At 42.5% G+C, this 13,163-nt stretch overlaps 1 protein-coding gene across 10 annotated transcripts in view; it reads left to right on the top strand.

The window, feature by feature from the left end:
* The window catches only part of EHBP1 (EH domain binding protein 1), a 334,374-nt gene that overhangs the window by 156,343 nt on the left and 164,868 nt on the right, over window positions 1-13,163 (top strand). For 7 of the 10 annotated variants that reach the window (XM_019549195.1, XM_019549196.1, XM_019549194.1 and 4 more), the window contains exons 8-9: window positions 1,932-2,036; window positions 2,746-2,868. In XM_019549195.1, the coding sequence (XP_019404740.1) occupies window positions 1,932-2,036; window positions 2,746-2,868 (228 nt within the window). The remainder of the gene's footprint in view (window positions 1-1,931; window positions 2,037-2,745; window positions 2,869-13,163) is intronic. The other 3 variants (XM_019549198.1, XM_019549197.1, XM_019549202.1) reach the window with 1 other exon arrangement.

The raw sequence follows: 13,163 nt of genomic DNA, 5'->3' as shown, positions 1-13,163 counted from the left end.
CAGCCAATTTGCAATCCATCTGACTGTGTAGGCATCAATGCCACAGTCACCTAGCTTTTTAATGAGAATGGGGTGGGAGACAGTGTCAAAGGCCTTCCTGAAGTCCAGAAAGACTACATCCACTGCGACACCTGTGTCCAATGATTTTGTGACCTGATTGTAGAAGGCAATCAGGTAGTCTGACAGGAACTGCCCCTAATGAAACCATGCTGGTTGCCCTTGAGCATCATCCCCGCTGCAGTCATCTGTATATACACTGCTCAAAAAACCTCATAAAACAGGACAAAAATATATTTTGCAATAAAATATGTTATAGTTGATGTTTGATTTTTAGTATGTCATTTGTTTTTCATCTATAATTTTGTTAAAATGATATTTTCTGAAATATTTATGTGTGCAGCCCACAACAGCTCACCAAAACGTAAGTAAGTGGCCTGCCAACTGAAATAATTGTCCACCCCTGCTCCAGAGGTATAAGTACAAGTGTTGCTCTGGGCACCAGCTGAAGGCTACACACAGACAAACCAATTGTATATGGTTACATAGTCGTTCAGTCAAAGCCAGCTGGAGATGACACTAGCCACAAAAAGACAGCGTTCTAAATTAAAGGAGACTCAAGCAGACCTCTGGTCAAAGAGAAGTCTTAAGTATTTTCTGTCTGATCCCCTGGCACCTTGCTTAGGGGGAAGAGAGAAGGCAGAGATTAAAAAGATTGAGCTGAATCCCATAGGTGGGCTAATGAGGGTCTACCTTGAGTTATGTATTACAAGGTTGGAGACCTGTAACTTCATCCTGGACCCACTTAAATGCCTCAGATGTTATGTATATAAGACTGCAGCCTTGTCAGTTAAGTCTGTCCTGCTGTGTCTTCATTCAGCAGTGTGCCCTGGTTAAGAGCTATATAGTCCTGCTTAACATATAATAGTGTTTCCAATTCTCTGTTGGATTAAAATGATTTTTAAAGACACCTTAGATTTCTTCCTGTTTACCCTGGGTGTCACTCCCAGGCTAAGTAAGTGTTGTATTTTAAGGAGGATGTGCCATCATTTCATGTGTAACAAAGTGATTGAATCCTTGCTTTAACTGCAGCTTTTCTGGCTTATCCTTCCACAACAGTCTTGAGTATTTCAAGTTTCTGTTTCGTTGTAAATTGTTGGTTAATGAATAGCAATTAATTTTTCCTGTTGTTTTATTAACATTTCTTAATTTCTTTCAACTGCAGAGTGCATCATTTTAAGCAAGCCTAAAAGTAGCCATGCCAGGATTATTTTAAGTCAGAATGAGCCTTATGATTCAGAATGTTCATTTTGAGCTATTCCCCGCGGATGGGATCTATCCAAAAAGTAGGACTTTGCTCAGAACGGTAGAATCTGGCCCTGTTGCAGTATGCTTTATTTAGAAGCATGTTAGGGACCATTTTATTTAAAATTATTATATAACTGGATCTGTTTTAGCTGTAAAATTCATAGAGATTGGCTCTAAATTCAGCATAATCATGTCTAACATTATGGTCTCCTCAGTGATTTTGTGTATTAAGCTAATATGCTTTTAAATTCAAGCTTTACTTACAAATAGTAAAACTGTTTATGTAAAATGATATCTCACATACCTAGTTATTGCAGTACTGTGTGCATTCATCTTCAGGAAAAATTGTAACATTGACACTGCTAACAGAGGCACACATAGGCTTTTTTCCATATATACATGACTGTGTTCCTTCTTGTTGAAACAGCACAGAAGCCTTCTATGCAGCTGCCTAAGTGTATTATATATCACTGTAATGACTCACTGTCAGTGTATTCTTTTAATTAACAATGTGTTCTCTCTCTCTTTCCCTTTTTTTTCTCTTTCTGTAGTAACAGCATGCTTTCCACTTCTTTTTCATTAAATGACCTTACTTTACATTTGTCTTGACTGGCTTCTGTTTACAGAAATTGTAAACCAGTTGAATGCTCTGAGCAGCTTAGATGAAGATCAAGATGACTGCATAAAGCAAGCAAATATGCCTTCAGCTAAATCAGCCAGTTCCTCTGAAGGTCTATGAGCTTTCCTCCTTTCTTTCTGTTTCTGATTGTCTGTATTTACTGTGACCTGTTACCTTTTGACTTCTGCTTGTATTCAGCTGTCAGTTTTATCTTTGTACTTTCTAGCCAATGTGAATTTCAGTAATTTGTAGTGCATCCAACAGGTAACAACATGACAGAGAGGCTCTCTCTTCAGCCACTGCATTGTCAAATGAGTGTGAACAGGAAATAAAAACCATATAATTAAAATATTATTTGTGCAGTGAATGATGCTTACCTATTATAACTTGATAAAATATTCTGTCCTTGACTTTAACACTGATGTTAAATAGAAATACGAGAATTTCCTATTGGCAGTGAAAAAGATACATGAATAAAACATATTCTGAAATCAAGCTGCTGTATATAGCTTTCTAGAGATATTACAATATTTATTTATTGAATCAGATCCAGAGGTTTTGTGCTGCAATGTAGCAGGTCAGTACTTCTACATTCTAAACAATTCTGTGAATATCTTTCATTCTGTTTATTTCTTTTGGTTGCAAATGTTGGTGTGCTACAAAATACATTCATTTAAGTTCTACAGTTGGTAATGGGCCTCAGTTCATTTCTCCCAGGGATCATTTGTGTGGGGGTTTTTTAACTTAAAATGTGCTTAGTGAACACTTTTTGCATCAAAGCCTGGCTTTGGCCATATTGAAACATTTCCATTTATTTCCAGAGCTTATCAACAAACTTAATTTTTTGGATGAGGAGGAGCAAGACTTGGCCAATTCCAGTTCAGATCCATTTGGAGATCCTGATGCAGCAGAATTAAACCCATTTGGAGATCCTGATGCAGAAGGTAATGAATCTGGTATACATAATTATTATTATTATTTACAGACCGAATAATACCTAAAACATTCTATTTTTCCCTTGAGGCTACAAATAAAAAATGTTGTTCTGGTAAACTAATATTGCATGCAATACCAAGGCAGCAATGTCAGTAATTCTAATTGCCATTGGAAACAGAACGTCATCTCTCTAAGAAGACAAAACTAAGGCTTATTTTCTCTGTAGTCAATAGTTCATCTGCATATTGGATGAACTACTAGATATTAAAGGTCTAACCAGAATTCCAGTTAAGTAACATGTATATACAGCCCTTATGGTAGGTAACGTACAGCTGGGAACAGAGTGATTGCCCGTTTGGGTTTTTTAACCACATTTCAATAGAACACTAAAATGCAGTTCTGCAAAGTGTTCTTACTTATTAGTATATGAGAATCATCACATACAGAAGAGTACAACAAAACATAGCTACACATCAAGGTGTTTTTGAATTCTAAGAGTAAGAAATATTCTAAGAGTAAGAAATATTTAAAATGTATACATGTGTGTTACCTTGTAATGGTCTTGCTTACCCGGTGAATGATATTTAGAGTACCCAGAGCAGGTTCCACTCCCCTCAACTCTCCTGCCATGACTTTGATGGAATATAATTCAAAGGAGGGGGTCAGCAGTGTATATACGGAAGTCCCAGCTTGGGGTACTCACAGTGTTTGGAACGGTTGATGTTTGGACTCCACCTCCTTTCCACCCCATCCACACGCCAACTGGTGCCATCAGTTGTGGCACCTCAGCCTTGTCCGGGTTAGATCTTTGGTAATTTATATCCTAACTTCTGCTTCCTCAAGGAAATGCTGACCGGGTCTGACAGTATTTTCCTGACCCTCTCAAAGTTGTCTACCTTGTCCTCAAGGAGCTCCTCCCTGTGGCGGGCCTTGGATAAGGGCCCACTTGTCCCTTGGCTCTTGTGGCCTCTCAGAATAAAAATCAAGAATAGGAAAAAAACAAATGAACAAGGAAGCCTCACTCTGGAGGAGTTATCTATTCAGGACCCAGCATCCCCATTAGGATTTAGTTAATTCTCTTCATTCCTACAGGAGCTGCCCCTTGCCCTATGCTGAGGCTCTGTTTCTCAGCCTCTGCCTGCCAGAGCCTCTCTGCCCCTTACTAACAGGGCTATTGTGGCCTGAGCACCGCTCTGCCTTGGTGCCTGTAGATCATCTCTGCCCCAGCCTCAGTCGGCTTGGAAGCAGTTCCCTCCCTCTCTCTGCTGGCACTCTGAGTGTCTTTTAAATTGCCCGCGGCGGCACCTGTGGCTGACGTCATCAGCTGAGCATTGCCAAGATTGATTGACAGTGAGCTTTTAAACCGTGGCAGTGCATGCAGATGCAGCTCCTGCTCTCCCTGCCCTAAAGGTAAGTTTTCCCCTCTTCCTGGGGCTTTTTGCTCAGCCCATTCTGCATTGGCTAGGGGTCTCAGGGTATTTAGGGGGCATGTATGGCTTCTGTTGTCACATACCTACTAGGGGTGTGCAAAATGGGCCCTATTCAATTCGGATTCAGATTTGACCCAATTTGGGGATAGTGATTTGTTTGTTGAGTCAGATCACTGTCCCTGCTTCAATTTGGTTGAATCTGAATCATAGACATAGCTTTAAATGTTTTTTCTACATACCTCGAGGTACCAGGTGTGGGTCATGAATGCTGTAATGCTGGGGCAGATGGAGTGTCCCACAGGAGTGCAGGGGGGCCCCCTGCGTGCTTGGCGGAGAACCCGGAAGTGGACCAAAAATACTTCCAGTTCCTTTCCAGGTCTGCTGGGGAGCGTGCTGGGGGGCCCCCACATCCCCCCCCGCTTGGCAGTTGGCCACGAGGGGACCCTGGGTGCCCCCCCCAGACCCAGGAGGTGCCAGTCACTGAGCTGGGGGGTGTGGGGAGGCCCCTGTGCTCTCTCCAGCAGACCTGGAAGTGGGATGTTCCATCAACCCCAGCATTGCAGCATTCACGAGCCACCTGCTACCTAGAGGTACGCAGAAAAAACATTTAAAGCTGTGCATATATCCCAATGTTTCCAAATCTCTCTCAATCGATTCGGAAGGTTCCGACTTGATTAGGAGAGATTAAAGGGTACTCTGATTTCATTCAGATTCAGAGATTCAGCCACCGAATGAGGCCAAATCTCCACCGAATCGAATCAGGAACCAAAGCTTTGCACAGCCTTAATTCCTACTCCTTGCAGTATACTGTATCTTATATGCAAGGGCAAATTATTAGTCTAGCACTTTCTTTCTTTTTCAATAAATACAGTATTTTACATGTGCTCAGCTATTTTATTTTGTATATAACTTTCTAGATGTATTGCTGTGTGCATGTGTGTCTGGCTTTATGAATGAAAATAGTGTTTTTATATGTTACCAGTTTGACAGCTCAGGAGAATGAAGCCTCTTACATAGCCACAAAGGAAGTTTAAGAGAAACCTCATAAAATATAACAGAAAGGAAGCTATCCAATCTGGTTCCTTGTAGTTACAATAATATTTCTGATAGGAGTTTAAAATGGTGTTATTTTTGGTTTGTTTATTAGATTTAGTTGTTGCTAAGAAAATAAGTATATTCGCCTAAGAGGGTAGCAACCAATCTAATTATCTAATTCTGTTTCTAAAATTTAATTAGAATTTTATGAGGAGTCTTTCCCATCTATTATACAACTAGCCCCCAGATTAGAAGTTCTTCATAAGAAGAGAACTCAGTGGAATGAGCTGAGAGAAATGTGTTTCCCTGTTCAAAGATTTTCTCAAGCCACTCAAATGCTTGAAGAAAAAACCCACAAAAAGCAATTTTTCAGTATGAAGCAGTTGTCCAATAGCTGGAAAATGCTCTCACAAAAGAGAGCATTTTGTGGGGAATAGGTGTTGGTGTTAGAAAATTACATTTCTTTCCCCCATTATTTTTTTAAAATAATAAAATTGTAAAGTAATAAAAAGGACAAACAAACAAACAAGCAGACTGACTGCGGAGGAGAAAGGAAGGAAGTAGGAGTGAGGGCTGAAAGAGGGTTAAAAAAAAGAACACACAGTGCCATCTACTGGCTAAAGGCCAGAACACAGCGGCCCCTCATGGTGAAGGGGGTTAATTACAAGTCTCTGGAGTCTCCCGCTGTTTGCACAAACAAAATCCACACTTGGAACGGTGTAACATGAAAGCGACACAAATTAACACATCTCTGAATAGTGTTAGTTTGAGGCGCTAAATGGACTTTAAAGCACTGGGAAATCCTGGGTCATGCAAACACAAATGCATAGCATTTGTGTAAACAGGAAATTTCATTTCGTCTACATGTGCTCCTAAACCATAGTTTGATGAGTGCTGCTCTAAAGTTAAAGACTCTTTAATAGAAACCCCGGAAGACTACAAGTCTAAAAAATTATTGAGTTAGTTTTCAACAGATCAAGGAGATTAAAATAAACTATAAAAAAACCCTAATAGAAAGAAGACACGATAGCAAATGAGGCTGTGGGAGGAACTAGTAGATGCAGGGGGAAAAAGGGTAATCAATGTTTTTGGCAGATCATAGCCGAAGAGCCAAAAAAATTTAGTTTAATACTTGATGCCTATGTTCCTAAAGAAGCATGGGTTCTTTTTTTAAGCTTTGTAGCTGGTGAGGGAAATGATGGCTGCTCGCTGAAGGAAATTTGATGTGTTAAGTCACTACCAGATCAGTATCTCCCCTCTGAATCCCAAGTAAGAACATACCTATCCCTGCTGAGCAATGGAAAGGCCTCTGGCCTAGATATTTTTGCCCCAGAAATCTTCAAAGAATTCTCCAATTGACAGTACACATTTTGAAAAAAAACCAAAATATAATTTTAGAAGGCATTTATCTTAAGCATTGGAATTAAAATATAAACCCATTTTTTTAAATGGTGATATACTGCCTAGGTGTATTGGCACTATTTACACTAAGAATAAGGGCCAAAATAAAATAAAATGTCCCTATTTTTATCCTTTTATTCTACCATTGTATATTGTTTCACTTTATTTTTATGTATCATCATATATTATATTCTGTTTCAATTTTGTTTAAATTGGTACAATGTATAGGCTTATTGTATGCTTTTTACCAACAACCATACATTATATATTATTATGTGTAACATCATTGTCAGTTTTACTGTACTGTTTTAGCAAAAGCTGTAAATAAACTACTAACACTACCCAATTTTGTTTATAAATATAGAGGGCAATTTAATAATGAATACTTCAGATAAGTCTGAAGTATTTAACTTCTTTTTTTCTTTACTTCAGTCTTCGAAAATAAGGTCAGCTCTCAGATGACAGGCAGAGTTGGCAACAATGATGCTGGAGGGGATGAGCAGCCTAGAGTAGTAGAAAAGCAGGCTAGAAATTACTTAGAGAAGACAGATGTTTTCAAGTTCACAGGGCTGGATGGAATTCATCCACGAGTATTCAAGGAACTTCAGAGCTATTGGCTATCATCCTTGAGTACTTGTGGAGGTTGGTTGAAGTCCTAGATGACTTGTAAAGAGTAAATACAACATACATCTTTAGGAAAGGGAAAAAGGAGGATCTGAAAAATTACTGATCAGTCTGACTTTGATATCTGGAAAGAACATGGAGCGTGTTTTTCTTCAAAAAATCTGTTTCTCAGCACCTATGGCACCAGGCAATCAGGGACAGCCAGAAAGGATTTGTTAAGAGCAAGTTATGCCTGGCCAAGTCACATTCTAGTCTCTGTGAATGTGGGGAGGAAAAGTGCATATTATGTACATAGACTTTAGCAAGGTTTTTGACACTTTTCTCCCATGACATTATCATTAGTAAGCTAAAGAAATATTCTAGATGAAATTATGGATGGTGGATACATAACTATGTCTGTGAGCTCAATGAGTTTTCGTCATTGGCTTGAAGTCTAGTTAGGAGGAGGTATCAAGTAGGATTTTCCTGGTATATTTCCTGTGTCCAGTACTGTTTAATATCTTCACTGAAGATTGAGAGAATGAGATTGAGTGCACACTTAGAACATTTGCAGATGACATCAACTTGGGTAGAGTTGTAATTACTCTAGAGGGTAGGGCTAGAATTCAGAATTATCTTGATACACCAGTGAAATTGTTCAAAATTAATTTCCTGAAGAACAAGTTCAAATTCTGCAATTAGGACAGAATAATTGCATGAAAAATACAGACTGGGGAATGACTGGCTTAGGCTGCAGTATTACAGAAAAGGACCTAGGAATTATAATGGACCAGAAGTTGACCAGAGGTCAATCATATGGCTCTTTTTGCAAAAAAAAAAAGTGAATATCATTCTGGAATGTATTAATAGGAGTGTTACTTGCAAGTTGAGTAGTCCTGGTAAGGCCTTTCCTAGAGTACTGTGTCTAGTTTTGGGCTTCACAACTGAGGAAAGACAGGGACAATTTAGAAAGAGTCCAGTGGAGAGCAACAGAAATTATCAGACATCTAGAAAACATGACTTACAAGGAAGGTTTGGAAGAACTGGGGTTATTTAATCTGGAGAAGAAAAGACTAAGGGGGCATTTGATAATGGTCTTCAAATACTGAAAGGAAGTCATGCAAAGGATGGAAATAGGCTGTTCTCTGAGGTCGCAGCAGACAGGACAAGGAGCAAGAGTCTTAAATTGCAGTGAGGGAAATTTACGTTGAATATTAGGAAGAACTTTCTCACTATGAGGGTATAATGCAGGGCAGAGTAGCTCCTTAAAAACTGACTTGTTCAAAAAGGCATGTGTTTTTATAGGTTATTTTGTCAGATGCTATGAAACAAAGTAAAATGAAGTAAACCAGGGGTTGTCAACTGGGGGTACATGTGTCCTGGGGGTACTTGGAAAGGAGTTAGGGGATATGTACAGGCAGGCAGGGATGGAGCATTGCCACCCACCACCCCACACCATCGCCTCCCAGGAGCAGGGCTGAGGGTGGGAGGGTGAGGGCAGCGGCTCCCCTCTGCAGGCAGCCACCACTGCCATCCACCATCCCACATTGCCCACCATGTGCAAACCCCCAACTCCCCTCTCTGTGTCCGGCCACTGCCACCCCTCCCCCTTCTCCCTGCTGCACCAGAAGCATACCCAGAAGGTACACTCCTTTAAAAAGGCTGAAAAGCCCTAAAGTAGACTGATGCCTATAAAAGCGCATGCCTTTCTGAATAAGTTAGTTTTTTTAAGGTGCTACTCTGCCCTGCCTTCTGTCTGACTTCAAACTAGCATGGCTAACTAGGAGGGGAGTTATGCATTGAAACAGGCTACCCAGAGCAGTTGTCGAATTTCTATCTTTAGAAGCTTTTAAGAGCAGGTTAGGCAAATGGTTGTCTGGCATGGTTTAGACAGGGATGATTCTGCCTTGAGTAGGGGGGTTAGACTATGTAGCCCAGGTGTACTCTGGTATATACTCCCTTTCTCCAATTGAAGGGAATTGTTAGCTGACAGGTGTGCTGTGGGAGAACTGCAGACTGCTCAGTTTCCCCCTGTCCCTATAGAACCAGGCCAGAACAGTCAGGGGACTTAACTATATACAAATTAATTTACATTAACTTATCAGAAAGAAAAGAAACATGGATATAAACATATATACTCTCTCTCTCTCTCTCTCTCTCTCTCTCTCTCTATATATATATATATATATTTATATTTATATATATATGTATATGTATATGATAGCTAAACAAATACCATAAACAATACCCTCTGGGTAAATGCTATAAAACCTTACACTAGTGTCCCAGATACAGATAAGTATCTGATCTGAAACAGATAAACCCCAAAATAAACATAGATAGCCAACAGATAAACTATAGATAAGTAGAGGTGAACAATAAATAAGCCACAACAGGTGAAGTAATAGCAAAAGGGGGTCTCAGCAGAGCCCTAGGACTCTACTCATCTACTAATTTACAAACATGAGAGTTCACAAAAAATAAGGCACGACATCACACCATTTATGGCACAAGAACCTCAAATATAAACTTAATCCCAAGAGGAAACCCCAGTCCCCTTGAGCTTTTTCCCAAGCCCTTCAAGGAAGCTGGTAACTTCAGGGGGGCCCTCCTAGTGCGACCTCCACTTTCAGGAGCCCTTAACTAACCAGGGGGGACTCCTTTCCTGTGGGAATCCTTTTTCCCTGCAACTCACAGCTCCTAGACCTGGAGGGTGGCCCTCGTCCTCTGCGCTAAGCTGCTCTCTTGCCTGCGATGGACTTTGGGGGGGTCCCTGTCCCCTGGAATAGGGCTTCGCTATGCAGGGCTTCTGACTCAGCCGTGTTTGCTGGCTAAGCAGCCCGAGCACCATCTGGCTCCCTGGACTCAACCTTTTGCTATGGGTTGGAGGCCTGGGTCACGTCGTGCAGCACTGGGCTCAATCTGGTCCCAGACCCTTCGTGCAGCGCCTCCTGCACCAAGCCTCATGCTGGGTGTTGGGGACCTGAGCCACCCAAGTGCTCCAAAGCTCCTGCTCCATGCACTGACCTGTGCACCATGTCTTTGGCTGCATGCCAGAGGTTGCAGACCCAAGTTGCCTCACGCAGCTCCCAAGGTCTGGATGCCGTGTGCAGTGTTGCGCACCAAGAGGCTAGCCACTGGAGCTGTCCGCCATTCCCCGCCCATGGAAGTCTTCAGGGACACTTCCAGCCTGCTGCTTCACCCTGCTTCACAGATCTCCTCAGCTCTTCTAATCCCCGCTCTTCTCTTGTCTGTGTCCCAGATGTGTCGCCCTCATGCTGGGCACACAGCTCCTTTTATACTCTCCAGGGCTCCGCCCCTGAAGTCTTTGAGACCTGAGAGTGTTGCAGTCTACAGTCAGGTCCGGGGGAGCTGCTCTCTCCCTCCCTTCAGGAAAGGGGCATGACTTCACTCCTCTTCCTTCCTCCTGATTGGTGGATGGGCTCCACTGATCAAAACAGCAAAATTTCAAGCCTGGGATTCAACCCAAGCTCCGAAAGGCAAGCCTGCTACAACTAGATGACCTCCTGAGGTCCTTTCCAGCCCTGAATTTCCATTGATTCTATTATTCTAAAACCTTTGGCAGATGCTACACTTAAGACGTGCTTCACCAGCCAGTCTCATTTTAAATAGCAACACAGTCACACATTCATGCGATTAATGGTGTGATAAAATGAAAAATAAGCCAGAAAATAATTTTTCAAAACATGTAATAATTTTGTGGCTGGTTTTTATTGTACCTTAAATTGAGCATCAGGCAAAGTTCCCTACCATACAACCTGATAATGGCTGCATGGCAGGGCTCTGGAACTTGCCCTAATATGGTCCCAAGATTAGGACTCACAATTAGTCAATTGTTTGTCTCAGCCCTGGGACTGATCCAGAGTCTTGAACTGGATCCAGTGTGGTCCCAGGGCTGAGATCACCAATCAGCTGATTGGTAATCCCAGCCCAGGACCACACAGAATGTTTTCCACGCACCAGGCTCCAAGTGTGATCCCAGGCTTCTGGTGCACTGGCAAGTAGTAATAGTGAGCATTGACAAACATGGGGGAAAAAGTAAAAACATGCTTTACCAGAAACAGTAGCGTATTACTTAGACCCAGCTTTGCAGCATCTGTATAGATTGGATACTTCAGTGGGGCTTTTTGGTACTTTTATCTAATAGTTGATTCAATCAGCTATTAGATAAAAGCATCAAAAAAGCCCTACTAAAGCGCCCAGTCTATACAGACATTGGGAAAGCCAGGTCCAACTAACATGATGCTTCTTCCAGCCACGTGCTGGGCTTGGCACAAAAGCACGCCAAGTTTTAAAGTAAAACACCATTTGTTTGGGGTTTTTTCCCCCATGCCTACAAACAGCCAGTGTGATTGGGACCTGATCCCTGATTTCAGAATCACGCTTCCTGCCATACACGTGACATGGCAGGAGGCTCAATTGTTGGGTTCGGAAAACAGATCCCATTGTGTCATCAAGAAAATGTGTGCTAGGGGTCCCAAGGCATTCTGGCAAGGCAGAAGAGATCCGTGGACCAGTCTTGATTGTTGTCTATTTTTAACATTTTCAAATGCCTCTTTCTTTGTTCATTTTTGGGGGGGGTTTAACTTTTATTTTTTATTCAGGCAAATATAATAACAAAGCTCTCTACACTGGAGTAATGCACAGGAATCATATAAGGTTGGAGTTATTACATATTTAAAGGGAAATAATCTCATCTGTACTATCAATAAAATGTTTATATATGTTAATAATCAAACAGTCTGGCTAGATATACTGGCTGATGAATATATGTGTGTATGTGTGTCTACACATTCACCAGCCAGTGTCTGTAGCCAGACTGTTTGATTATTATATGTATAATTATAGATATAATCATGTGTCATTTTTATATATATATAAACATGATTATATGTATAATATATATACTAGCAAATTGCCCATCAAGCATGATGCGGGGAGGAGGGGGGACAGAGGCCTGCATTGCGCTGCCCCCGCCTTGGGTCTGGATCCAGCTTTCCTCCCTTCCCTGCCCACCACTTTGGGCCCAGGCTCGTTCTCCACCCTCCCCCCAGCATATTGGGTCCAGTTCCCCCCTGCTGCTTCAGGTGCGGGCCTGTGTGTCCCCCTTCTGAACCCCTGCCTCCCAGGACTGGGGGGGGGAGGGGAGCTTGCACGTGGCGGCCATGCACTGCCACTGGTAACCTGCCCCTCCACTTCCCACTCCCCTTCCTCCCTCCCCTCTTCCCCACCAGTTCCCTCTCTCTGCTGACTGTTTTTGGGGGGTGGGGCCCACTCTGGCCCCTGGTTCCAAGGAGCAGGGTCATGGAGGGGAATGGACAAGGCCAGTGCCCCTGGCCTCACACCCTCACTCTGGCCCTTCAGTCATTGCTGTCATGGGAGTGCTCTGCCATGTGGGGTTGTAAGAGCAGTGCTGTGCCACCAGCACCCCATGCCACCACACCCCCGGCTCCACCCCCTCCGTCATGGTGGTGCTCCGGTCCCTGCCGTCCCCCTCTGCCTTCAAGGAGCAGGGCTGGCCTCACCCCCCACTGTGGCCCCTCAGTCCCCACTATCATGGTGGCGTTCCGCCATGTGTCTCTATCTGTTGGAGCACTCTGATTGGCTGCCAAACCTACCAGTCAGAGTGTGAATAAAGCATTACAGACAGACAGACAGACTAAGGCTTTTATCATATGACTAGAGACACTGGCTGGTGAATCCAAAAAGGAGGGAAATTGGACTGGGCAAATAATGAGGGTGGGGACACATACACACGCGCACACACACACTCTCTCTCTCTCTCTCTCTCTCTCTCTCTCTCTCTCTCTCTC

This window comes from Crocodylus porosus, unplaced genomic scaffold, assembly GCF_001723895.1.
Source record: "Crocodylus porosus isolate Cpor-Errol unplaced genomic scaffold, CroPor_comp1, whole genome shotgun sequence".
Classification (NCBI taxonomy): Eukaryota; Metazoa; Chordata; order Crocodylia; family Crocodylidae; genus Crocodylus; species Crocodylus porosus.
Note: the sequence above shows the minus strand (reverse complement) of the source record. Positions and strands in the feature narration are given on the sequence as shown.